Consider the following 26,336-nt stretch of genomic DNA (forward strand, 5'->3'; position numbering starts at 1 on the left):
AAATTACTTCTTATTCAATAATGCATTCTATTTGCAATTGCGTGGAACAGCGATGGGGTCGAACATGGCACCATCGTACGCCAATTTATTCATGTACGAATATGAGAAATTACATATTCATGGTGACCCAATTTTCTCTAAATATGTAAAGTTTTACACTCGTTTTATTGAGGACCTGTTTCTAATTTGGACTGAAGGAAGTGAGTTGTTGCAGGCCTTTATTACGAAACTTAATAGCTTGGAAGGGTCCATCAGATTCACATACAGTCCAACTACTATTGAATTTCTGGATGTATGCATCAATATAATCCAGGGGGCATTTTCTACTGAGATTTACTGTAAATCTGCAGATAAAAACACGCTACTTAAATTTGATAGCTTCCACCCACAGCCATTAAAAAGAGGGCTACCCTACTCCCAATTGATCAGGATGGTCAGAACAACCAGTTAAGCATAGCATTACAACAAATGGGAGACAAGTTTTTACAAAGGGGCTATGATCAAACAGAGGTCGATGAGGCTATACAAAAATGTCTCCGATTGGACAGAAATGATCTTCTAATACCGAAAGATCTGATGCAACAGGAAGAATGACGCTAACAAGTACTTACTCTATATCATCGGGTGCCATTAGACGGTCCATTTTATCACATTGACATATAATACAGTGATTCTGTTTTGAAACATGCTTGCAGTAAGGAACCATTGTTCTGCTACAAGTGAAGTAGCAATTTGAAAGACCAATTGGTTTATTCTGACATCAGCCCGAGAGTGATGACGAATCCAGGATGGTTACAACTGACACATGGTGTGTTCAAATGCACTGGTTGTGTGAATTGCAGTTTCTTGTATACAGGAACTTGTTTTCTGCATCCACTCACAGGAAAGAGCTATCCGATCAAACAACGAATGTCCTGTGACACAAAATACATGGTGTATGTGATTTGGTGCCCCTGCAAATTGATTTATGTGGGGAAAACCCAAAGGATGCTCAAGGAAAGGATATCAATGCATTGCAGCTCCATCAAAAAAGCATTGACAAAGATTGACATCAGCACACCACCAGTAGCACATCACCTCTCGGTAGTCAAGCATGGCAAAGGATCTGAAAGTTATGCCAATTGAACAAGTTCCGCCATATAGGAGTAAATAGGAACCGTACATTCTTACAAAAGGAATCCAAATGGATATATAATCTAGGGTCTATGGCCCCTAATGGACTGAATAAAGAACTGTCATTTACTTCCTTTCTTTAAAACATCTCATAGAGACAGTATTGTGTGTAGAATGAACTGATGGATCCCCGCTAGTTTTTGTTCTTCTAGGCATGTAAACCATGTGACAACTTACTTAAAAATTGGGTAAGATATAGTAAGAAAAATCTTTTCACCTTAAGGTACCTCTTGTGATAATTCCGTTCTTTTGGTTGCATGTACCAATTAGTGCCTCAATAATTAATTAGTAGTCTTATACTCAAATTGTTGTGTTTATTCTATTTAACATGGTCCGGTTATTACATGAGCAATTACTTATCTACTGCCTCCAGACTGATGCACGGATAGGTAGTTTGCCATGTCTGTACAATATATAGATCGCCCTGATGACGCCCAGAGAGTCACTGTTACCATGGTAACATTCAACATGACGCCGGAGGTGCGTCACTTCCTGTGACGCCGGAGGCGTGTCACTTCCGGTAACGCGATCACATCGCAATGCTGTTGCCGGGGAACATGATTTATGTGGCACCCAGGAAATGCCATGTTTCTATTGGATGATGTTTGATGAGGCACAGATTGGAATAGGTAACACAGGTGTTTGTAATGATTGTGTGTGGTTGTGGGTATATAAGATGTAGTGGATTTGTAGTGGATTTGTTGTGAACATACATGGATGGCTTCTATGACATTTGTTTGGCTCCTGGACCCTGATGAAGGTGCTGTGGCACCGAAACAGCTGTTAAGGTGGAGCTGCGGACTGGTAACATGCATTGGAACCAATATTCATTTGTTCATTGACTGCCAATCCATTGAATTGCATGATGCACTTTATTTCCAAGATAATTATGGATTAACAATAAAAGGAACTTTTTCTGCTACTTCTGGTGTGCTGGTACAAGTGGATTTTCTACTTTTGCTACTTATTAACTATTTATTACCGTGCACCCATTTATTACAACGGAAGTGTACAAGGTATTAACTCTGCAGGGTGCCCAAACTTTTGCAGACACCATTTTTTGTTTTCTGTTCTGTTGAAAGTGTAAATGATGGAAATAAAATCAAACTTTTTTTGACATGTTATAAGAATGTCTAATCTGTAATTTGATGCCTTTTGGAGATTTTTCCATCTTTCCTTGGCTTCTTTTTGCACATTAAAATAAGATTTTACTTACCCATAAATCTATTTCTCGTAGTCCGTAGTGGATGCTGGGGACTCCGTCAGGACCATGGGGATTAGCGGCTCCGCAGGAGACAGGGCACAAAAATAAAGCTTTAGGATCAGGTGGTGTGCACTGGCTCCTCCCCCTATGACCCTCCTCCAAGCCTCAGTTAGGATACTGTGCCCGGACGAGCGTACACAATAAGGAAGGATATTGAATCCCGGGTAAGACTCATACCAGCCACACCAATCACACCGTACAACTTGTGATCTGAACCCAGTTAACAGTATGACAACGTAGGAGCCTCTGAACAGACGGCTCACAACAAGAACAACCCGATTTTTTTGTAACAATAACTATGTACAAGTAATGCAGACAATCCGCACTTGGGATGGGCGCCCAGCATCCACTACGGACTACGAGAAATAGATTTATCGGTAAGTAAAATCTTATTTTCTCTAAACGTCCTAGTGGATGCTGGGGACTCCGTCAGGACCATGGGGATTATACCAAAGCTCCCAAACGGGCGGGAGAGTGCGGATGACTCTGCAGCACCGAATGAGAGAACTCCAGGTCCTCTTTAGCCAGGGTATCAAATTTGTAGAATTTTACAAACGTGTTCTCCCCCGACCACGTAGCTGCTCGGCAGAGTTGTAATGCCGAGACCCCTCGGGCAGCCGCCCAGGATGAGCCCACCTTCCTTGTGGAATGGGCCTTGACAGATTTAGGCTGTGGCAGGCCTGCCACAGAATGTGCAAGTTGAATTGTGCTACAAATCCAACGAGCAATCGTCTGCTTAGAAGCAGGAGCACCCAGCTTGTTGGGTGCATACAGTATAAACAGCGAGTCAGATTTTCTGACTCCAGCCGTCCTTGAAATATATATTTTCAATGCCCTGACAACGTCCAGCAACTTGGAATCCTCCAAATCGCTAGTAGCCGCAGGCACCACAATAGGCTGGTTCAGGTGAAACGCTGACACCACCTTAGGCAGAAAATGAGGACGCGTCCGCAGTTCTGCCCTGTCCGAATGGAAAATCAGATATGGGCTTTTATACGATAAAGCCGCCAATTCTGACACTCTCCTGGCTGAAGCCAGGGCCAGTAGCATGGTTACTTTCCATGTAAGATATTTCAAATCCGCCGATTTGAGTGGCTCAAACCAATGGGATTTGAGAAAATCCAAAACTACATTAAAGGTCCCACGGAGCCACTGGGGGCACAATCGGGGGCTGTATATGTAGTACTCCTTTTACAAAAGTCTGGACTTCAGGAACTGAAGCCAATTCTTTCTGGAAGAAAATCGACAGGGCCGAAATTTGAACCTTAATGGACCCCAACTTGAGGCCCATAGACAATCCTGTTTGCAGGAAATGTAGGAATCGACCCAATTGAAATTCCTCCGTGGGGGCCTTCCTGGCCTCGCACCACGCAACATATTTTCTCCAAATGCGGTGATAATGTTGTGCAGTCACCTCCTTCCTGGCTTTAACCAGTGTAGGGATGACCTCTTCCGGAATGCCTTTTTCCCTTAGAATTCGGCGTTCAACCGCCACGCCGTCAAACGCAGCCGCGGTAAGTCTTGGAATAGACACGGTCCCTGCTGAATCAGGTCCCGTCTTAGAGGTAGAGGCCACGGATTTTCCGTGAGCATCTCCTGAAGTTCCGGGTACCAAGTTCTTCTTGGCCAATCCGGAGCCACGAGTATCGTTCTTACTCCCCTTTGCCGTATAATTCTCAGTACTTTGGGTATGAGAGGCAGAGGAGGAAACGCATACACTGACTGGAACACCCACGGTGTTACCAGAGCGTCCACAGCTATTGCCTGAGGGTCTCTTGACCTGGCGCAATACCTGTCCAGTTTTTTGTTGAGGCGAGACGCCATCATATCCACCTTTGGTTTTTCCCAACGGTTCACAATCATGTGGAAGACTTCTGGATGAAGTCCCCACTCTCCCGGGTGTAGATCGTGTCTGCTGAGGAAGTCTGCTTCCCAGTTGTCCACTCCCGGAATGAACACTGCTGACAGTGCTATCACATGATCTTCCGCCCAGCGAAGAATCCTTGCAGCTTCTGCCATTGCTCTCCTGCTTCTTGTGCCGCCCTGTCTGTTTACGTGGGCGACTGCCGTGATGTTGTCCGACTGGATCAACACCGGCCGACCCTGAAGCAGGGGTTTTGCCAGGCTTAGAGCATTGTAAATCGCTCTTAGCTCCAGTATATTTATGTGAAGAGACATCTCCAGGCTTGACCATACTCCCTGGAAGTTTCTTCCCTGTGTGACCGCTCCCCAGCCTCTCAGACTGGCATCCGTGGTCACCAGGACCCAGTCCTGTATGCCGAATCCGCGGCCTTGCAACAGATGAGCACTCTGTAACCACCACAGAAGAGACACCCTTGTCCGTGGCGATAAGGTTATCCGCTGATGCATCTGCAGATGCGATCCGGACCATTTGTCCAGCAGATCCCACTGAAAAGTTCGTGCGTGGAATCTGCCGAATGGGATTGCTTCGTAAGAAGCCACCATCTTTCCCAGGACTCTTGTGCATTGATGCACAGACACTTTTCCTGGTTTTAGGAGGTTCCTGACAAGTTCGGATAACTCCCTGGCTTTCTCCTCCGGAAGAAACACCTTTTTCTGAACCGTGTCCAGAATCATTCCCAGGAACAGCAGACGTGTTGTCGGGGTCAACTGAGATTTTGGGAAATTCAGAATCCACCCGTGTTGTTGCAGCACTACTTGGGTTAGTGCTACTCCGTCCTCCAGCTGTTCTCTGGACCTTGCCCTTATCAGGAGATCGTCCAAGTAAGGGATAATTAATACGCCTTTTCTTCGTAGAAGAAACATCATTTCGGCCATTACCTTGGTAAAGACCCGAGGTGCCGTGGACAATCCAAACGGCAGCGTCTGAAACTGATAATGACAGTTTTGCACCACGAACCTGAGGTACCCTTGATGTAAAGGGCAAATTGGGACATGCAGGTAAGCATCCTTGATGTCCAGGGACACCATAAAGTCCCCTTCTTCCTGATTCGCTATCACTGCTCTGAGTGACTCCATCTTGAACCTGAATTTTTGTATGTACAGGTTCAAAGATTTCAGATTTAGAATAGGTCTTACCGAGCCGTCCGGCTTCGGTACCACAAATAGTGTGGAATAATACCCCTTTCCCTGTTGTAGGAGGGGTACCTTGACTATCACCTGCTGAGAATACAGCTTGTGAATGGCTTCCAATACCGTCGCCCTGTCTGAGGGAGACGTTGGCAGAGCAGACTTTAGGAACCGGCGAGGGGGAGACTTCTCGAATTCCAACCTGTAACCCTGAGATATTATCTGCAGGATCCAGGGGTCCACCTGTGAGCAAGCCCACTGCGCGCTGAAATTCTTGAGTCGACCCCCCACCATTTCTGAGTCCGCTTGTAAAGCCCCAGCGTCATGCTGAGGGCTTTGCAGAACCCGCGGAGGGCTTCTGTTCCTGGGAAGGAGCTGCTTGCTGCCCTCTCTTACCCTTTCCTCTGCCTCGGGGCAGATATGACTGTCCTTTTGCCCGCTTGTTCTTATAGGACCGAAAGGACTGCGGCTGAAAAGACGGTGTCTTTTTCTGTTGGGAGGGGGTCTGAGGTAAAAAGGTGGATTTCCCGGCCGTTGCCGTGGTCACCAGATCCGATAGACCGACGCCAAATAATTCCTCCCCTTTATACGGCAATACTTCCATATGCCGTTTGGAATCCGCATCACCTGACCACTGTCGTGTCCATAAACTTCTTCTGGCAGATATGGACATCGCACTTACTCTCGATGCCAGAGTGCAAATATCCCTCTGAGCATCTTGCATATAAAGAAAAGCATCCTTTAATTGCTCTAAAGTCTGTAAAATACTGTCCCTATCCAGGGTATCAATATTTTCAGTCAGGGAATCCGACCAGATAACCCCAGCACTGCACATCCAGGCTGAGGCGATGGCTGGTCGCAGTATAACACCAGTATGTGTGTATATACTTTTTAGGGTAGTTTCCAGCCTCCTATCAGCTGGATCCTTGAGGGCGGCCGTATCAGGAGACGGTAACGCCACTTGTTTTGATAAGCGTGTGAGCGCCTTATCCACCTTAGGGGGTGTTTCCCAGCGCGCCCTAACCTCTGGCGGGAAAGGGTATAATGCCAATAACTTTTTTGAAATTAGCACTTTTCTATCTGGGTTAACCCACGCTTCATCACATACATCATTTAATTCCTCTGATTCAGGAAAAACTACAGGTAGTTTTTTCACCCCCCACATAATACCCCTTTTTGTGGTACTTGCAGTATCAGAGATATGCAAAGCCTCCTTCATTGCCGTGATCATATAACGTGTGGCCCTACTGGAAAATACGTTTGTTTCTTCACCGTCGACACTAGATTCAGTGTCCGTGTCTGGGTCTGTGTCGACCGACTGAGGTAAAGGGCGTTTTTACAGCCCCTGACGGTGTCTGAGACGCCTGGGCAGGTACCAACTGGTTTTCCGGCCGTCTCATGTCGTCAACTGATTTTTGTAATGTGCTGACATTATCACGTAATTCCATAAACAAAGCCATCCATTCCGGTGTCGACTCCCTGGGGGGTGACATCACCATTATCGGCAATTGCTCTGCCTCCACACCAACATCGTCCTCATACATGTCGACACACACGTACCGACACAGCAGACACACAGGGAATGCTCTATTGAAGACAGGACCCCACTAGCCCTTTGGGGAGACAGAGGGAGAGTTTGCCAGCACACACCCAAGCGCTATAATATATATGGGAACAACCTTATATAAGTGTTGTATCCTTATAGCAGCTTAAATATATAAAATATCGCCAAAAAAAGTGCCCCCCCTCTCTGTTTTACCCTGTTTCTGTAGTGCAGTGCAGGGGAGAGTCCTGGGAGCCTTCCTCACAGCGGAGCTGAGCAGGAAAATGGCGCTGTGTGCTGAGGAGAATAAGCCCCGCCCCCTATTCCGGCGGGCTTTTCTCCCGGAGTTTGAGATATCTGGCAGGGGTTAAATACATCCATATAGCCTCAAGGGCTATATGTGATATATTTTTTTAGCCATAAAAAGTATTATACATTGCTGCCCAGGGCGCCCCCAGCAGCGCCCTGCACCCTCCGTGACCTAATGGTGTGAAGTGTGTGACAACAATGGCGCACAGCTGCAGTGCTGTGCGCTACCTTCATGAAGACTGAAAAGCCTTCTGCCGCCGGTTTCTGGACCTTCAATCTTCAGCATCTGCAAGGGGGGTCGGCGGCGCGGCTCCGGGACGAACCCCAGGGTGAGACCTGTGTTCCGACTCCCTCTGGAGCTAATGGTGTCCAGTAGCCTAAAAAGCCAATCCATCCTGCACGCAGGTGAGTTGAACTTCTCTCCCCTAAGTCCCTCGATGCAGTGAGCCTGTTGCCAGCAGGACTCACTGAAAATAAAAAACCTAAAACTTTTTCTAAGCAGCTCCTTAAGAGAGCCACCTAGATTGCACCCTGCTCGGACGGGCACAAAAACCTAACTGAGGCTTGGAGGAGGGTCATAGGGGGAGGAGCCAGTGCACACCACCTGATCCTAAAGCTTTATTTTTGTGCCGTCTCCTGCGGAGCCGCTAATCCCCATGGTCCTGACGGAGTCCCCAGCATCCACTAGGACGTTTAGAGAAAATGAATTTTTGCCTGGGGTGCCCAAAGAGTGAGAGAGAGTGAGTGAATATATATATATATATATATATATATATATATATATATATATATATATATATATATATTTTTTTTTTTTTACAGACAATCAAAAGGGATTGTTTGGATGTAGCAATATTTGGCTATAGAATCCAGCATATGGGAGTCTGCATTAAAAAGGTATAAACAACAAAAGATGTTCTCCCAATATGGGTATTTTTATTTGTTGCAAAATCCAGTCTCTGTTCTACAGGTATCAACCAAAGATAATGTTATACAAGCAAAACTGCGTTGATACACCCATCATTTTCAGGATTGTTTGTGACTTGTGCATATTTTCCTAAGGGAAGAAAGGAAATGTTTATTACAATGAGTGTATAAAAGCCCCTCATCAAGCAGTCATGACATTACATATCACACAGTCCAACCACAAATTCCTACTTACCCCAAATAACTTTGCCTCCTTGCGTTACAAGACCGAGCTCACTGACGTTCACCTCTATGACTGTTCCTTTTGTTATGACACCTAAGGTTGTGTAAAGTGGGGATGAAGGATTCTTCTTTACCCCAAGGATAGGGAGGTAGAATGTGGCTTTCAGCTCTGGATGAGTCACGTGCGCCTTTTTGAAACGTAGACCCTGTGAAAACAGAACTTGTCAGGATAGACCAACGACAAAGCATTTTAGAACTTTAGGTGTATACAGTTAAACACTCAATTTATAACGTAATGTAATGCCACTGCTGTTCTGGTTTTTCAAGAACAAAGAGAAAAGGATGATAAATAATAATTAAAAAAAAAAAAAAAAACCCTCAAGAAGCCTAAGATTTTTAATAGATGACAAAAAGACATCCTTACTGTAATTACTAACTCACCATTGGTCTGATAAATCTTTCATATTTTGGAGGTTTCCGGGTGAACCCATCTCCAACAAAGCAAACTTTGGTGACCATCCTCTTCCATGCCTTCTTCTTCCTCTTCCCTGTGCGGATAACCTTAAGTACTTCTGTTTCTCCTTGAGCTCGCACTTTGGGCAGAGGAACCTCCCATTTACCCTAAAACATATGAAAGTAAAGTTGTACTTACATAAGGAAATCACTCTGAACGCAGATCCTGACTAATCATTGTGACAACTCATTACTCACCGCTTTCTCTTTTCGCTTTTGCTTGATCATATTGGAGAGAACCTTTGCTCGACTCTGCCCCTCTCTATCCAGCAGATACGCTGGCACAGCACCCTCTGGCATTTTCTCGTCATTCTTCTGTTTGGTGTTCCTCTTTTCATGCATTTTAATACTAGGAGTAGTGGGAAAAACAAATGTGTTAAACTACCTTAAAAATGGGGTAATGAAAAATGAAAACAGGAAACCAGTAATCCAAAACATTCACTTGCAACAAAGATAATTGGTAAAACTATCACTTCTCCAGTTACTGTGAGGAACAATGCTGAACGAATAAATGTCCGAGGTAACTTGAGGAAACACACAAGGGATTTATAAATGTAGTTTGTAATATATTAGGCATGGCACTCCTAATTATGGTAAAACATTTTCTGAAAACAAAGTTGCAGTGATACCAAAGAATATACCTAGTGTCCCCCCCCCCCCAGGAATTTAGATGGGCAGGGTGGCAGTATGCTGGGAGCAGCATGCGGGCGTGCCAATAAGGGGTGCGGGCCCATCAGCATCATTAATGGGGCGTGCCTCACCCCGAAACGTCACTCCCGGGGCGTGCCTCACCCCGAAACGTCACTCCCGGGGCGTGCCTCACCCCGAAACGTCACTCCCGGGGCGTGCCCTGCACCTATGGAGGTGCTGGGATTCCCCAAAGATCTACTTACAATGTGAATAGATGCCGCGCGTAAGCAAACGTTATCTATTCACACGTCGGCAGCTTGCTGTTTCACCAGGGTGTTGCTAAAACAGCCTTGCGTGAACACTATATATCCCATACCTCTATACATAAAAGGGTCACTCTGAACTTAGTTTATATGAATAAAATTAATCCTCTTTGTTTCATTGTCTTCCATTACCAAAAGGAAGAACAGTTATAGATAGTCTAGTGCAGGGGTTCTCAAACTCGGTCCTCAGGACCCCACACAGTGCATGTTTGCAGGTAACTCAGCAAGTGCACAGGTGTATTAATTACTCACTGACACATTTTAAAAGGTCCACAGGTGGAGCTAATTATTTCACTTGTGATGAGACCTGCAAAACATGCACTGTGTGGGGTCCTGAGGACGGAGTTTGAGAACCTGTGGCCTAGTGTTCCTGCTAGAATCTATAAGGGGCAGGGCGCCGGAGTCCGGGGGAACATTGGCGTGCGCGGTGAAGCCGTGCGCCCGAAACAGGGGCACGACTATGTAAAGTAGGGAGCGTGGCAACGCCAACGTCATTTTAGTGGGCGGTGCGGCCCACAGATGTTGCTATAGGGGGCGTCTGTAGCCGTCGACGTCACTGTTGGGGGCATGCCCAGCACCTCCGTCGCTGCTGGGCTTTCCCCAGCTCTCTCCCATAGCGTGCATGGAGGGCAGGAAGCAGGCGGCTGTTCTACCAGGTCGCCGCAAAAGGGGCAGGGCGGGTTTTGCCTTTTAAAAATTGGGCAGGGCGCGGCACCCTGCTAAAACAGCCTAGAGTGAACACTAATAGTCTTCAGGATATCAGCAAGTCACTTACGTTTTCTTCATCTGAATCTTCTCGGAATGACGCTGCTTGTGGTACAGTTTGGCCTTCAGACCAATGAGTTTCTTTGCTTTCTGTGATCGCTCATGAACCTCTCGGCTCTCCTTCTTCCTCTTCTTTTCATGGTAATCCAAGCGATAACCATACCGCTTACGGTGTAATTCGATGTATTCATTCTGAGGCTATAAATAAACAAATGGAAATGCAATAGATTACAAACACAACCCAAGTTTACAGGATAGCTATGCTTGAGCATAGGTGCCCTAATTAGTAACCGTTAATTTGATTTAACCATCTGTGCACAAGCATGGATTATCCTTAAAACCTGGACTATTAGGGCGCCTTCAGGACAAAGTTAGGGAACCATTGTTCTAATACATAGCACACAACCCATCATTGATGTTAACCAGAAGGCCATGGGAATAATTTGCTCACATAGGGCCATTTATATTTGCCGGGAAGGAGCAAACGGCAAGGCTCTGACAATTAGACCACTTAACCTGTGATAACACTGCCCCTAGTCACCGACATCAGGCCTAGACAAAACATTCGTTTCAAATATTAGGCCAATACAAGACTGGGGGCATAATTCAGACCTGATCACACCTTTGCAAATTTGCAGAGGTTTTCGATCGGACAGTAGCTGCCCAGACACAGAGTGAAAATCCGCCTTATGCAAGTCTGCGTACGCCGTGCGAAAAGCTTTGCAAACGCCGGCCAGCTGCAAACCCATTCGCAACTCACTCACTATCGAATGATTTTTCCAGTCTGTGCATAGCCCAGGACTTACTCCTACAGTGCGATACAGACAGGCTGATCGGCCAGAGCTGTCATCACAAACCCTTCCTGAAAATGCTTGGGAACTCCTGCGTTTTTCCTGACACTCCCAGAAAATGGCCAGTTACCACCCACAAACGCCTGCTTCCTATCAATCAACCTGCGTTCGCCTAGTGATCAGAAAAGACGCAGGATTTTTACGCAGTTTGGCCTCACGCCTGCGCATTACGATCCGTACGCATGTGCAGTCATTCGATAATTGCCCGCTGTGCGATTTCGCACAACAGCGATCAGGTCTGAATTAGGCCCTGGGTTGGACACTGGTGGTCCTGAAGGTTGATAGATAAAATTATGGCTCAAACAGATTGTTTTAAATATAATGGAGAACAGACATTACATCCATGATCACAGCTTATACCTCCACCTTCTCATGGGTCCAGATCTGTTCTATAGTTTAACTGTGTTAATACCATGGACAACCCCCTCCCTCAGTAGGCATTTGATATGCCGGCTGTCGGGATCCCGGCGCTAAGTATACCGGTGCCGGAATCCCGACAGACGGCATACAGACAACTATTCTCCCTCTTGGGAGGTCCACGACCCCCCTGGGGGGAGAATAAATAGCGTGTTGCGCGTAGTGCCACCATGCCCGCAAGGGGCTCTTTTGCGCTCGCCCCGCTGCCGGTATGCCAGCGGTCGGGATCCCAGCGCTGGTATGCTGGGCCCCGGGATCCCGATAGCCGACATAACATACTACAGCCCCTACCTCTATGACTGTCTGTTATTACCCAGTTTTATTTTATCACTGTTGTTTCCAATTGTAAAGCACAACGGAACATGCTGCACTATATAAGAAACTGTTAATAAATAGTGTAAGCAAACATGTTTTCTCAAATACCAATTCTGTATGGGTCAGTCACCCTGAACATAACTACTGCCAATGCCAGTCACTTGTACATACACAAGCACTAGAGATGGATGGTAAATAACCTATTGGTATTATTATTATGCAATGATAGATAACCTATCCATACCAGACAGAGCTGCAGGCAGTAGATGCACCACAGGGGTACGGGCTGAGGCAATGAGGCTGTCCAGCGGTTGTTGAACTATATGTCCCAGTATGTTACACTAGCGGGCAAGGGTCCTGAGACTGCCAAGCCTGTACGGGAGTGACCCAGGTAGACGGCAGCGTCTAGTTTCTCTTCGTGGAGAGGACCTTTCCCATATGCCCCTGGTTCCATGAAGCAGACCCATGAAGTAGTACATCCGTACACGGTCCCCTCACCATGGTGTCCCTCCTGGGCTGTGCTCCCCGGTGTCTCCTGTCGGTTGCTGGTCCCTGGCTCGGCCTGGATGCGGTGGGGGATCAGCCGGTGGTAGATAAGAGCCCAGTGAGCTCCGGGCCACACACACCGTGTAAGATGGAAGTGCGAAAAAGGGAGCTCCGCCCACAAAACAGCATGACGTCCGTCACTTCCTTAGTGCCAGAGCAGAGGAATGCTGGGAAGAAGGTCAGACGTATTTTTTTTTTTTTTTTTGCAATGGCGTCATTACGCTACTTAATGTCCCACGCCAACAGCTTAGTAAAGAAACGGTTGAGGCTAGTTTCAAGTGGCCTAAGGGACCTTTTCCGTCAGGGGGAGGAGCCACGACACAAGGGGGAGAAGCTACGCCAGCGGGACAGTTGCTCTAGTATCCACGCCACCAACTATTACCTTTAGCTTTAGTAATTAGGTGGCGAGCGTACTTTTCGGGTACCTTGTTAGGCCGTAGCTCCTCCCCCTGGTGACGGGTCTCCTCCCCTAGGCACGTCAGAAGGTCCCTTCTCCCACTCCGATATAGAACCAACCGTAAGGAAACTGGAGGTCACGTCACGTGTTATGTGCGGTATATGGTCTCTGGTACTGACAGGTGAGGAGGTGAGGATAACACGCTGTCACTGTGGTGCCGTACATATGTAGAGGGACAATGTGTGTGTGAGTGATAGGCAAAGGTGATATCAGCTAGTCCAGGTGCTGTGAAACTACAAGTCCCATAATGCACTGCAAGCAGGGGCTTGTAATTCCAAAGTGAACAAGCTGCACGGTCATGCTGGGATTTGTAGTCCCACAGCATCTGGAAAAACCACATGTCCCTAAGACGTAGATACATCACAGACTGGTTGGCATTCCAAGACTTTTAGTTCTACAACTGCTCTAGAGCTCCGGGCTGTCTGCCACCGATAAGATAATATTTGTAAAGAGAAAAAGTGCGTGTGGAAAAGACAAGGAATGTGTAAAGTGCAGAGCCGCCCAGCCGAGAGGGTTATGTATGTTCCCAGGGCAGCATCCATGCAGTAGGTGTGTGTCGGTATGTAGGGGTCTCTGTCCAGTGTCCTCAATTGCTGACCTTTGTCCTTCAGGTTCATGGTGCTTTATCTAATTCATTTAGTATTGGCATAAAGTTTCAGTGACCTATATTTCCTGTTCTAGGTTATGCTGCGTGCGTCTGTGAACTGCTGAGCACAAAGGAGAAAGGATGCTGTCACTGTTCAAGGTTTTTCCTACCCCTTATTATATGTATACAGAGGTAAGCATTGCTCTATGAGGCAGCTCCCAGCCTAGTGTCAGAGATCACCATTCATACTTGCCTACCTGACCCTCTCCATGAGGGAGAAAATGCTCTGTTCCTGGACTTTCCTGGTAATGTATGATTGCCATCACCTGTGGTGAGCTAGTTAATTGATAAGAAAGGTGTTTCACCACAGGTGATGGCAATCATACATTACCAGGAAAGTCCAGGATCAGAGCATTTTCTCCCTCATGGAGAGGGTCAGGTAGGCAAGTATGTCGCCATTTGACAAAGTTTACGAAAAAACAAATTGCTATGGTGACCCTTAGTAAATTTAGCCCCTAGTCTCTTACACTGTCCTCTCCCATCCTTCTTTGCCAGAATATGCAGTTTTATCACTTAGGCCCAAGGTTGTACTAGGAAAAAGGTGGTAGCAGTACAAGTGTAAAAGGCCCCACCCCGTACACTACTGCGACATGTCCGTCTGACATGTCGCAGGTGATCACCCCGGCAGCCTCCAGGGTGGCAGGATCGCCCAAGATACATCGTATGCTGTCCTTTTGCATACAAAAATCTTGGGCGATCCCAGCCATGCCTCCGGGGTCTGACATATCACGAGTGCAGCACGTTCAATCTGGAGGATGCGATCCAATGCTCACGGGAACGCGCATCGGATCAGAGACGCCTCCAAAATGCCCGATTTCACCCGATATATCGGGCCGAAATCGGATGAAATCGGCCATTATCGTTCTAGTGTATGGGGCCCTTTATATTTCATCAAGACGTGAGTTGTATAGGGAGAAAAACGTAGGGCAAAGGAAACAACATTGTTGAACCCTGGTAGATAGTGGAGGAGATAATTGCAGGAATATTGTCATTTTATATATTACATAATGTAACTATAGAGATTAAGCACATTAATTCTTTAGGCTGGAGTGTCTCCAAGCAATTTATCCTATCACTAATGTTTGCTTATTAATGGCTATGTCACAATTGCACTTTCTCTTATGTCCTAGAGGATACTGTGGTTCCATTTAGTACCATGATGTATAGACGGGTCCACTAGGAGCCATGGGCACTTTAAGAATTTGATAGTGTGGGCTGGCTCCTCCCTCTATGCCCCTCCTACCAGACTCAGTTTAGAAAATGTTCTCGGAGGAGCCGGTCACGTTGCTGGAAGCTCCTGAAGAGTTTTCTGCATTTATTTTGTATGTTTGTTATTTTCAGGCAGGGCTGGTTGGCACCAGCCTGCCTGCATCGTGGGATTTAGGAAGGGGGGAACGGCCCAGCCTCTTGAAGGGTTAATGGTCCCGTTCCCCGCTGACAGGACGCTTAGCTCCTGAGGGAAATATTCGCAGGCCCCACAACGGCGCGTGTACATTCCCGCAGCACGCCGCCACCCCTAACAGAGCCAGAAGAATAAAGAGTGGTGAGAACAAAGCTGGCGTCCCGGCTAGCGGGTCGCCGGCCATTATGGCGGCATGAGGGTACGGAGATGCACGGCTTTTAACCTAGCAGAATGCGTCTCCAGACACAGTACACAGCTGCGTCTCAGTACACAGTACCCACATTAGCAAAAACAGCCTTAAAACGGGTTTCTCTCCATTTTAAGCACCAGATTACCTCAGCCAGTATAAAAAAAGCGGGACGACCGCGTGCCATTGAAGGGGCTGGGCCTTCGCTATGAGCGGCTCCAGCAGCTCACCAGTGCCATTTTCCCTCTGCAGTGGACACAGACGCTGACTAACAGAGACGCGCAGCTCCTCCGGAGTGACTCCAGATTACCTCGGCGGTACCAGGGGGTCATGGCAGGGGGGGGCGATTATTAGTGTACTAAGTCCCCTATCAGGGTACTTAGTCTGCAACCCGGCTAAACTTGGCATTATTAGCGATAAGGGTGCGGTGGGGGCTGGCTCCAAATAACTCTGTGTCTCCCTGATGGATTCTTTGTAGGTTAATTGTGCTTAACCATTTCCTGTGTGTGTGTGTGCTGTCACATTTACATTATGTCAGGCAAAGAGTGTTTTTCTTGTACAGCGGAGTGTTCCTCTTTCCCAGGGGGCTCACTACTGGGTACTCAGGGCAGTGCACCTTCCCAGAATAGTGGGGCGGGGCTGAACCGGAGTGGGTTAATTCCATTAAGGGAATGACCTCAAATATTTCTACACAACTATCCTGCAATGAGAATGAGACGCAATACTTAAGACAAACTGTGGATGAGTTTATGAATAGAGACTCAGTCCCCAAACCAGCGTCTCAATCTCCTCCCATTTATCTGCAAAAGCGATCACAGGCCCATATCCTGCAGTCTGACTCTGACGTTGACGGGTCAGACATGGAGGAGGGTGAAGGGGGAAGGGATGCGGCTCTGTCACAGGGAATAGAGGCTCTTATAGAGGATATCAGATACGTTCTGCAAATTGCTAATAAGGTGTCAGAGGAATGTGAGGAATCCTATTTTAATGTAAAAAAGAAGTCCTCAGTCACATTTCCTGCGTCAAAGGAATTGAATACCCTGTTTGAAGAACCGTGGGTTAATCCTGATAAGAAATTTCAAATCCCTAAAAGGTTGCTCTCATCTTTTCCCTTTCCTCTGGAGCACAGGTTCTCAAACTCGGTCCTCAGGACCCCACACACAGTGCATGTTTTGCAGGTCTCCTCACAGAATCACAAGTGAAATCATTTGCTCCACCTGTGGAACTTTTAAAATGTGTCAGTGAATAATGAATACACCTGTGCACTTGCTGAGTTACCTGCAAAACATGCACTGTGTGGGGTCCTGAGGACCGAGTTTGAGAACCAATGCTCTGGAGGATAGGAAAAAATGGGAAAATCCACTGCATCAGTCTCTAGGCTGTCACGAAAAATTGTATTGCCTGTCCCTAGTGCAGCCTCCCTAAAAGATACGGTTGATTGTAAAATTGAGACTACACTCAAATCATTGTACACAGCTGCTGGGGTGGCCCAGAGACCCACTATTGCATGTGCGTGGATCACAAAAGCCATTGCTAAATGGTCAGGTAACCTAATTGAGGGGTTAGATTCCTTGTCTAGGAGGGGATGTTGTTTTACTCCTGCCGCATATACAGGACTCTGTGAACTTTATGGTGGAAGCCTGGAGGACTGTCAGGCGGGAGCCCGACTAAAATTCTTCAGTCACATCTGGTCAAGTTCGTGCCGGGATCCCTGGATCATAGATCTTATATACCAGGGCTACAGACTGCAGTTCAGAGAGCTCCCACCTCATAGATTCTTCAAATCAGGCTTACCAGCTTCACAAGAGGCAAGTATAACTTTACAGCAGGCCATCCAAAAACTGGTACAGACTCAAGTCATTGTTTCAGTTCCACCTCATCTGCACAACAAGGGGTACTATTCCAACTTGTTTGTAGTACTGAAACCGGACGGTTCGGCCAATTCTGAACCTCAAGTCCTTGAACCCGTTCTTAAGAGTGATCAATTTCTAAATGGAGTCTCTAAGAGTGGTGATCTCAGGTCTGGAGGAATTCCTAGTGTCTCTGGATATCAAGGATGTGTATCTTCACATTCCGATCTGGCCGCCTCATAATGCCTAACTACGGTTTGCACTGCAGGACCGTCACTACCAGTTCCAGGCCCTGCCATTCGGTCTCTCCATGGCACCGAGGGTGTTCACCAAAGTGATGGCAGAGATGATGTTTATACTATGCAAGCAGGGAGTGAACATAATTCCGTACCTGCGCGATCTTCTGATAAAGGTTCCGTCCAGGGAGAGGTTGCTGGACAGCATTGGTCTCTCAACCAAACTTCTCCAGGATCACGGGAGGATTCTGAACCTTCCGAAATCTCGCCTACAGCCAACACGGAGGCAACCCATTCCTGGGAATGATTCTGGACACGGAATCGCAGAAAGTGTTCCTTCCGTTGGAAAAGGCATTGGTCATCCAGTCGATGGTTCGGTATGTCCTGAAGCCAACCTGGATAACGGTGCATCTATGCATTCGCCTTCCGGGGAAAATGCTGGCCTCTTACGAGGTGCTTCAATAAGGAGGGTTTCACACAAGACCCTTCTAGCTCGATCTGTTGGACAAATGGTCCGTATCGCATCTTCACATGCACCAGAGGATCCATCTGTCGCCAAAAGCCAGGATCGCCTTCCTGTGGTGGCTACAGATTTCTCACCTCGTGGAGGTTCGGAATTCAGGACTGGATCCTGTTAACCATGGACGCAAGCCTCAGAGGTTGGAGAGCAGTCACCCAGGGGGTGCAGTTTCAAGGAAGATGGTCAAGTCAGGAAGTCATCCTTCCAATCAACATTCTGGAACTCAGGGCCATATACAATGCCCTTCTGCATGCCTCTTATCATCTTCACGATCGGGTCATTCAGGTCCAGTCAGACAATGTGACGGCAGTGACGTACATAAACCGACAGGGCAGAACGAAAAGCAGAGCAGCAATGTCAGAGGTGCCAAAAATTCTCCTCTGGGCAGAAAAAAATGCTGTGGTGTTGTCAGCGGTCTTTATTCTGGGAGGGAGTAGACATCTGGGAAGCAGACTTCCTTAGCAGACGCGACCTGCACTTGGGGGAATGGGGCCTTCACCCGGAAGTGTTCAGGTGCTTGACACGTCGATGGGGATATCCATAAATCGACATGATGGCCTCTCGTCTCAACAAGAAGCTCAAGCGGTATTGTTCCAGGTCAAAAGACCCACAGGCAGTGGCGGTAGACGCTCTGACGACTCCATGGGTCTATCAGATGGTGTACGTGTTTCCTCCACTTCCTCTGATCCCAAGAATTCTAAAAAGAATAAAAAGGGAAAAGGTTCGAGCAATACTCATTGCTCCGGACTGGCCAAGAAGGGCCTGGTACGCAGACCTTTTGGAGATGCTCCTCGAAGATCCGTGGCCTCTACCTCTTCGCGAGGATCTTCTGCAACAGGGCCCGTTCGTCTATTAGGACTTACCGCAGTTACGTTTAGTGGCATGGAAGTTGAAAGGCTGATATAGCCAGAAGAGAGATCCCTAACAAAGTTATCCCTACTATGATCCAAGCCAGGAAGGGGGTAACGTCTAAACATTACCACCGTATTTGGAAGAAATACGTCTCTTGGTGTGAGAGCAGAACTTATTCTGCGGCGGTATTTCACCTGGGACATTTTCTGCTTTTTCTGCAGACCGGTGTGGATGTGGGCCTACGTTTGGGCTTCATAAAAGTCCAGATTTAGGCCTTGTCCATTTTATTTCGAAAACCTCCCTGAGGTTCAGACTTTTTGAAAGGTGTTCTGTGCTTCCAACCTCCCTTTGTGCCTCCCACAGCACCTTGAGATCTCAATGTGGTGATGCAGTTCCTCCAATCGGACTGGTTTTAGGTGGACGTAACATATCTTATGTGGAAGACTGTCACACTGTTGGCCTTCGCTTCAGTAAGACTTGTGTCGGAGCTGGGGGCTTTGTCTCGCCCCTATTTAATTTTCCATGAGGACAGAGCTGAACTCAGAACTCTTCAGCAATTCATCCGAAAGCGGTGTCTGCGTTTCACATCAACCAACCTATTGTGGTTCCGGTTATCACCAACACTTCTGCAACTTCAAAGTCTTTGGATGTTATGAGGGCTTTGAAGGTATGCGTAAAGAGAACAGCTCTTCATAGAAAATCTGACTTGCTATTAATTTTCTATGATCCCAATAAAATTGGGTGTCTTGCTTCAAAGCAGACAATTGCACGCTGGATCAGGCTCACTATCCAGCATGCTTATTCCACGTCAGGTTTGCTGGTTCCAAAATCTGTACAGGCCCACTCTACTAGGTCGGTGGGTTCTTCCTGGGCGGCTGCCCGGGGGGTGTCGGCTTTACAGCTCTGCCGAGGGCTACTTGGTTTGGTTTGAACACGTTTGCTAAGTTCTACAAGTTCGATACTTTGGACTCTGAGGACTTGTAGTTTGGTCAATCCGTTCTGCAAGAACCTCAGCACTCTCCCACCCGGTTTGGGAGCTTTGGTACATCCCCATGGTACTAAATGGAACCCCAGTATCCTCTAGGACGTAAGAAAAAATAGGATTTTAATTACCTACCAGTAAATCCTTTTCTCGTAGTCTGTAGAGGATACTGGGTGCCCGCCCAGTGCTTCGTTGTTCCTGCTCTGTTACTTACTTAAGTATTGTTGGTTTAGCTGTTGCTGTTCTTGTTTAAAGGTGGGTTAGCATAGCTTTCCTCGGGTGTAATATGAGTGGCCGGCGAGCGGGATCCCGGCGGCCAGCATACCGGCGCCGGGATCTCGATCGCCGGCAGGGGGGCGGGCGCAAATGAGCCCCTTGTGGTCACGCTACACGCGCCACACTATTTATTCTCCCTCCAGGGGAGTCGTGGACCCCCAAGAGGGAGAATAGTTGTCGGTATGCCGGGTGTCGTGATTCTTGTGCCGATATACTGAGCGCTGGGATCCCAACAGGCGGCATACTGAATGCTACCCGCTTTCCTCTGTTTGTGTGCTGGTTCGGAATCTCACCACTATCTTTATCTATCCTTCTCTCAAAGTATGTCCGTCTCCTCGGGAACAGTTGTCTCTGGTAGGAGGGGTATAGAAGGAGGAGCCAGCTCACTATCAAATTCTTAAAGTTCCCATGGCTCCTAGTGGACCCGTCTATACCCCATGGTACTAAATGGAACCCCAGTATCCTCTACGGATTACGAGAAAAGGATTTACCGGTAGGTAATTAAAATCCTATTTTTATCTGAAAATAAATGTCTTTCTGTTATTTTTGATTAGTGTGTACAATGCTGTAAAAGACGTCTTCTACTGTGTAGAACAAGAGATCTTGTAGAGCATGCCAGGAAGTACAGCTTACCAGCAGGTATGATTACACTATTATGGCACCATATCAGTATCTTGTGCCTTACAGGGTATTTTATGCATACACTCAACATAAGGGTGCCAATTCATTGCATGTATTAATTTTTTGGATAAGTTCTAAGAGACCTATAACTAATTGAACTAATGTCTGATCCAGTGGCTCCATTTTTTTTTTTTTTTGCTACTCCGCCTGTATCCTGATTGTTTCCATACATAGGGTCTAATTCATGTTTGTACGCTATGGCTGAGGTTCACGCAAGTGATCAGTTCCCGGCAGACTGCGCATGCACAGCGATACCACTGTGCATGTGTAAAGGTGCCTTTGCGATGCCGTTCGCAGTGAGATCATTATTGTAGAGTGATTGACAGGTTGGGACTATTTGGGGGAGGTAACAGGGAGTGGCAGCAAAAACGCAGGTGTGTCTTGGCTTTATTCGGAGCGTGTCCTGTTGTCAGCTGCGATTATGTACGCAGAGAAGCATAGCATCAGATTCGCTACTGCCGCAGCCAGCCTGCGTTGCCATCGGGCAACTCTAGCAGTCATTGTTCCTTGTTATTGCGTATAGTCCGCGTATGTGTGCGCAGTTGTGAATGAGTTTGTGAAGGCTTCAGTGGGCGTCTGTCTTCTTTTCTGGGCGGCTGCTTCACTTGCGATGATTAGCAGTTCTGTAGCCTTAAAGATCGCAATTGCAAATGCATTTCCGTACAAACATGACTCAGAAGTCACAGTTGTGATGTCAGACACACGCACGGAGAAGCGTATTGAAAATATAGTATGTGTTTTTGTTGGGCGGTGTCGGGGAGATGGCTTAGCGTAGAGACGGTCTGTCTTATGGGCGTGTTTTTGCTGTGTCGTGGACGTCTCGGTGACAGTGGTAGCATGCTGAGCCGCTCACATAGGAGGCTGTGTTCGGCCAGAGAAACTGCACCTGCCATAGGGCTGGTGCAAGTTTTGATGATGCAAGAGATGTTGTAAATAAATAAATACGTTTACCGTGTATAAAGCAATGATGGCGTGCTGGCATAGTGTATGTGATAGCAAAAAAGTTACATTTTGTAAGATAGCAAGGATTTTAATAGTGTTTATAATTGGACGTCAGAAATGTAATTATCCAAAGTGTTCCCAAAATTATTAATATTTATTTTGAATTATGAAATTATGTAAATAAGAGATAACTAAACTGATTCAGTATCATATTTTTTTTAAAAACAAAAATGTAAAATCAAGTTTAAATGGCTATTATTTAAATAATGTGATTATGAAAAAAATCTGTGGACATTAAAAAAAATTGTTTTATTAAAAATAAAAAAAGAACTTTACAGTGTTAGCAAAGGGGGGACAGGATGGATGAAGCGAGGGGGACAGAACCGTGACAGATCGGTGGGCGGCAGACAGAGTAGAGGACAAAACGGGAAGGGGGGGGGGGGAGATGTCCGAGATTGAGGTGATCCGGCACACAAGTCGGTTACAATATACTATATTGTGTGTGTGTGTGTGTGTGTATGTATGTATGTATGTATGTATATATATGTGTATATATCAGATCGCATAGCTAGAGCCGTGGCTGTTGTTTCTAGTGCAGCCGACAGTGATCAGGACACAGCTGCAAAACTTTAGCCATGCTATCATCAGCCGGTGAGTTTGGGTGCTGGCTACTGTAATCGGGATTCACATTAAGGGAAGCCACGCTATCCTCCTTTGAAGTATTATTTGCAGATGGGGGTGCCTCCACACTTACCACAGTGATCGGGACACACAGATAGTAATACCATGGGTGCAGGAGGACCCGGAAGGTCTCCCTGATTATCTTCCAGCAACCGCCCAGTGGATGTTCCTGACTGGTCACATCAGATGTCAGGGAAAGCCCAGCATGGTGTGGTCACATCTGACGCAACCGCACCAGACAAGTTGTTAATGGTTAGTACTTCTTTGTAAAGGTGTGTACACACGGTGAGATATGTATTTGCGATTTTGACTATATAGTCAAAATCGCAAGGAAAGTTAGTGCATATCGCAAGGTGAAAGCCACCTCGCGATCCCGATATGATCCTGATGCGTGGTCCCGTGGGGTCGGTATCGCAAACCTAAATACATAAATAAATAAATGCAGGCAAGTCAACTTTGACTAGTATAAAAGTATAGTCAAAATTGGCACTTAGTCAAAATCGCACAGAGCCAGTATCGCGAGCACAGTCTATCTAGGCTTGCGATACCGACCACACTCCATATCGCACAGTGAGAATCGAAAAGTCAATCTCACCGTGTGTACACACCTTAAGTGTTGTTTTGTCTGCAGAATACCTTTAGCAATCCCCCACGGATATGAGCTAATTTCAAGACCAGAAGGAATATCTTGGATACAACAAAAATGTAGTGTTCTCGACGCACTGCTGTGTGATTTTAGTAATACCAGACTTATGAGTGTTTGATAAATGGGTTACTGTCCACATTCTGTGGTCAGGGGCTGGAAGTAAGCCAGAAAGAGGTTGAGGAGACCCAGAGAGATTCATGTCCCACCTATCTGCAAGTAGCTGGGATTGATGCCGTTGTGTATTCTGATGTAGTTGGTCAGCCTCTGTGTAAATAGAAAGTCAAGGATTGACAAATTTTACATACTGTTTAGGGTTCATGATGCCAATGCGGTGGTGTTCAATGTCACGGTAAAGTTCCCAACTTCTAGAGATTCTCGGGCTGATGTACAGATATAGTCATGCTCATCTTAAGGGGGGGGTAAACACGTAGAGATCCGTTCTTAAAATCTAAGCAATCTGATTAGATTGCTTAGATTTTAAGCACGGATCTCTCGTGTGTATGCCCCACAGCGATAGCAATGTGCGGACCCACGCGTCACTATAGCTGGTGCTAGATTGGCCTGTGCTGAGCGGGGGGAGAGATGTGTGCTGAGCAGTCTGTGACATATCGCTCAGCACACATCTCTCCCCGTGTGTGCTGTCCTTTACTGCGATGAATTAAAGGCATTAATGAAGTGATTGATGGTTGTGAATAGGTGCAGCCTGGCACGCCATGCAGCATGCCGCATCACCGTAAAATGAGCATGGCTATTTCTATAGAAAGAGTGTATTTCCACCTATATGCAGGTTTAACAACATTTCTCATACGTCCTAGAGGATACTGGGGCTGACATCAAGACCATGGGGTATAGATGGGATCCGCAGGAGACATGGGCACTCTAAAGACTTTTCATTGGGTGTGAACTGGCTCCTCTCTCTATGCCCCTCCTCCAGACCTCAGTTTTAGAAATGTGCCCAGGTCGACTGAATGCACTCTGAGGAGCTCTACTGAGTTTCTCTGAAAAGACTTATGTTAGGTTTTTTATTTTCAGGGAGATCTGCTGGCATCAGACTCCCTGCTTCGTGGGACTGAGGGGGCAGAAGTAGGAACCAACTTCCTAAAGAGTTTCATGGCTCTGCTTCTGGCTGACAGGACACCATTAGCTCCTGAAGGGAACTGAACGCTAGCCGTGCCTAGATGCTCACTCCCACAGCACGCCGTCACCCTCCTCACAGAGCCAGAAGTCAGAAGACAGGTGAGTGTTAGAAGACAGATCTTCAATCAAGAAAGTGACGGCTAAAGGTACCGCGCGGCTGGCGGGAGCGCAGCGCGCCATGTTGCCCACATATACACAGGCACTGCAGGGTGCGGAGGGGCGCGCCCTGGGCAGCATTAAACCTATGGAAACTGGCATAAATAAGGGGCATAAGTTACTGAGGCACAGTCCTACCCCCACCAGTATAAAAAATGACCTCATAAAAGCTGAGGAGAAACACACCATTGAAGAGTGGAGCTTCCTCCTCAGTCAGCCAGCACACTGCTAAGCGCCATTTTCTCTCCTCAGGCTGCAGAGACAACGCTGGTCCTCCTCCACTACTGAAAAAGTATCAGGGTGCAAAACAGGGTGGGCCACAGTGAATTTGGTGCTATATAATTGTGTGATTAACATTATAAAAGCGCTGAATGTCAGTGGGCATTTTGTGTTCACAGACATTGTGTTACTGGCGCTAGGTTATGAACTGGCAAATCCCATCTGTGTCCCTCTGACAGATTTTACTGTGGGTCTGTCCCCTATAAATCCCGGAGTGTCTGTGGTGTGGTTCTGCACGTGTGTGACATGTCTGTGGCAGGGAACTCTGTGGAGACATGTTAGGGACACAGAGGTGTAATATGACACCAAGAGCCTGACTGGGTGAAAGGTTACATGATCGTGTGAATCATATCAGTAAGAGGTTGGACTGAATCTCATACAGAAAATGAAAATAATCTGTTGAAGATGTGATTTTTAATAGTTCTGCCTTTCATCCACAGGGACCTTTCTGGGTCACATACAAATTTGCACAAGTAGTACAAACTGATACCGACACGGACTCTGATTCCTATGTCGACACTAGTGATTCCAGGGGAATAGTTCCTAAGTTATCAAAAAAAGCATTCAAAACATGTTTTAGCTATAAAGGAGGTGTTAGAAGTTACGAAGCCCTCTCTTGTACCACAAGGAGAGGGTTTACTTTAGTAAAGAAGTAATGTAATTTTCCCTCCACCTCAGGTCTGATTTAACCTGAAAAGAAATTTCAGATTCCCAAAAGGAATTCAGGCAGCTTACCTTTTTCCAAAAAGGTGGGAGTCACCCCGCATTTTAGACAGGGCCCTGTCATAAAAGAGAAAAGGTGTTTCTCTAATGTCCTAGCGGATGCTGGGACTCCGTAAGGACCATGGGGAATAGACGGGCTCCGCAGGAGACATGGGCACTTTAAGAAAGACTTTAGACTCTGGGTGTGCACTGGCTCCTCCCTCTATGCCCCTCCTCCAGACCTCAGTTTTAGACTGTGCCCAGAGGAAGATGGGTGCACTGCAGAGAGCTCTCCTGAGTTTCCTGCTAAGAAAGCATTTTGTTAGGTTTTTTTCTTATTTTCAGGGAGCTCTGCTGGCAACAGACTCCCTGCATCGAGGGACTGAGGAGAGAGGAGCAGACCTACTTAAATGATAGGCTCTGCTTCTCGGCTACTGGACACCGTTAGCTCCAGAGGGAGTGGAACACAGGTTCGTCCTGGGCGTTCATCCCAGAGCCGCGCCGCCGTTCTCCTTACAGAGCTGGAAGAAACGAAGAAAGAAGACTACTGAGGCGGTAGAAGCCTGCGGGTGCTTCACTGAGGTAACGCACAGCACTGCAGCTGTGCGTCATTGCTCCCATACACCTCACACACTCCGGTCACTGTAAGGGTGCAGGGCGCAGGGAGGGCGCCCTGGGCAGCAATAGAATACCTCTCCTATGGCAAATGACTATATACATGTACATGTGGGCACTGTACATGTATATAAAAGAGCCCCCGCCATATTTTATTAAGTTTGAGCGGGACAGAAGCCCGCTGCCGAGGGGGCGGGGCTTCTCCCTCAGCACTCACCAGCGCCATTTTCTCTTCACAGC

General features: G+C 47.0%; 2 protein-coding genes across 8 annotated transcripts in view; one reads left to right on the forward strand and one right to left on the reverse strand.

The window, feature by feature from the left end:
• Nucleotides 1-8,252: 8,252 nt before the first annotated feature.
• NSA2 (NSA2 ribosome biogenesis factor) lies at nucleotides 8,253-13,044 on the reverse strand. Its single transcript, XM_063963858.1, has 6 exons — nucleotides 12,802-13,044; nucleotides 10,731-10,918; nucleotides 9,201-9,351; nucleotides 8,931-9,110; nucleotides 8,503-8,695; nucleotides 8,253-8,397 (listed from the first exon to the last, which is right to left on the reverse strand). Exons 1-6 carry the CDS (start codon nucleotides 12,802-12,804, stop codon nucleotides 8,330-8,332), a joined length of 783 nt encoding a protein of 260 aa, XP_063819928.1. The 5' UTR covers nucleotides 12,805-13,044; the 3' UTR covers nucleotides 8,253-8,329.
• A 28-nt stretch (nucleotides 13,045-13,072) lies between these two features.
• GFM2 (GTP dependent ribosome recycling factor mitochondrial 2) overlaps nucleotides 13,073-26,336 on the forward strand; it is a 119,769-nt gene continuing 106,505 nt past the window's right edge. Inside the window, exons 1-3 of one of the 7 annotated variants that reach the window (XM_063963857.1) lie at nucleotides 13,073-13,435; nucleotides 13,988-14,084; nucleotides 20,812-20,896. In XM_063963857.1, the coding sequence (XP_063819927.1) occupies nucleotides 14,034-14,084; nucleotides 20,812-20,896 (136 nt within the window). In that variant the 5' untranslated portion in view covers nucleotides 13,073-13,435; nucleotides 13,988-14,033. The other 6 variants (XM_063963855.1, XM_063963851.1, XM_063963852.1 and 3 more) reach the window with 6 other exon arrangements.

This window comes from Pseudophryne corroboree, chromosome 1, assembly GCF_028390025.1.
Source record: "Pseudophryne corroboree isolate aPseCor3 chromosome 1, aPseCor3.hap2, whole genome shotgun sequence".
Lineage (NCBI taxonomy): Eukaryota > Metazoa > Chordata > Amphibia > Anura > Myobatrachidae > Pseudophryne > Pseudophryne corroboree.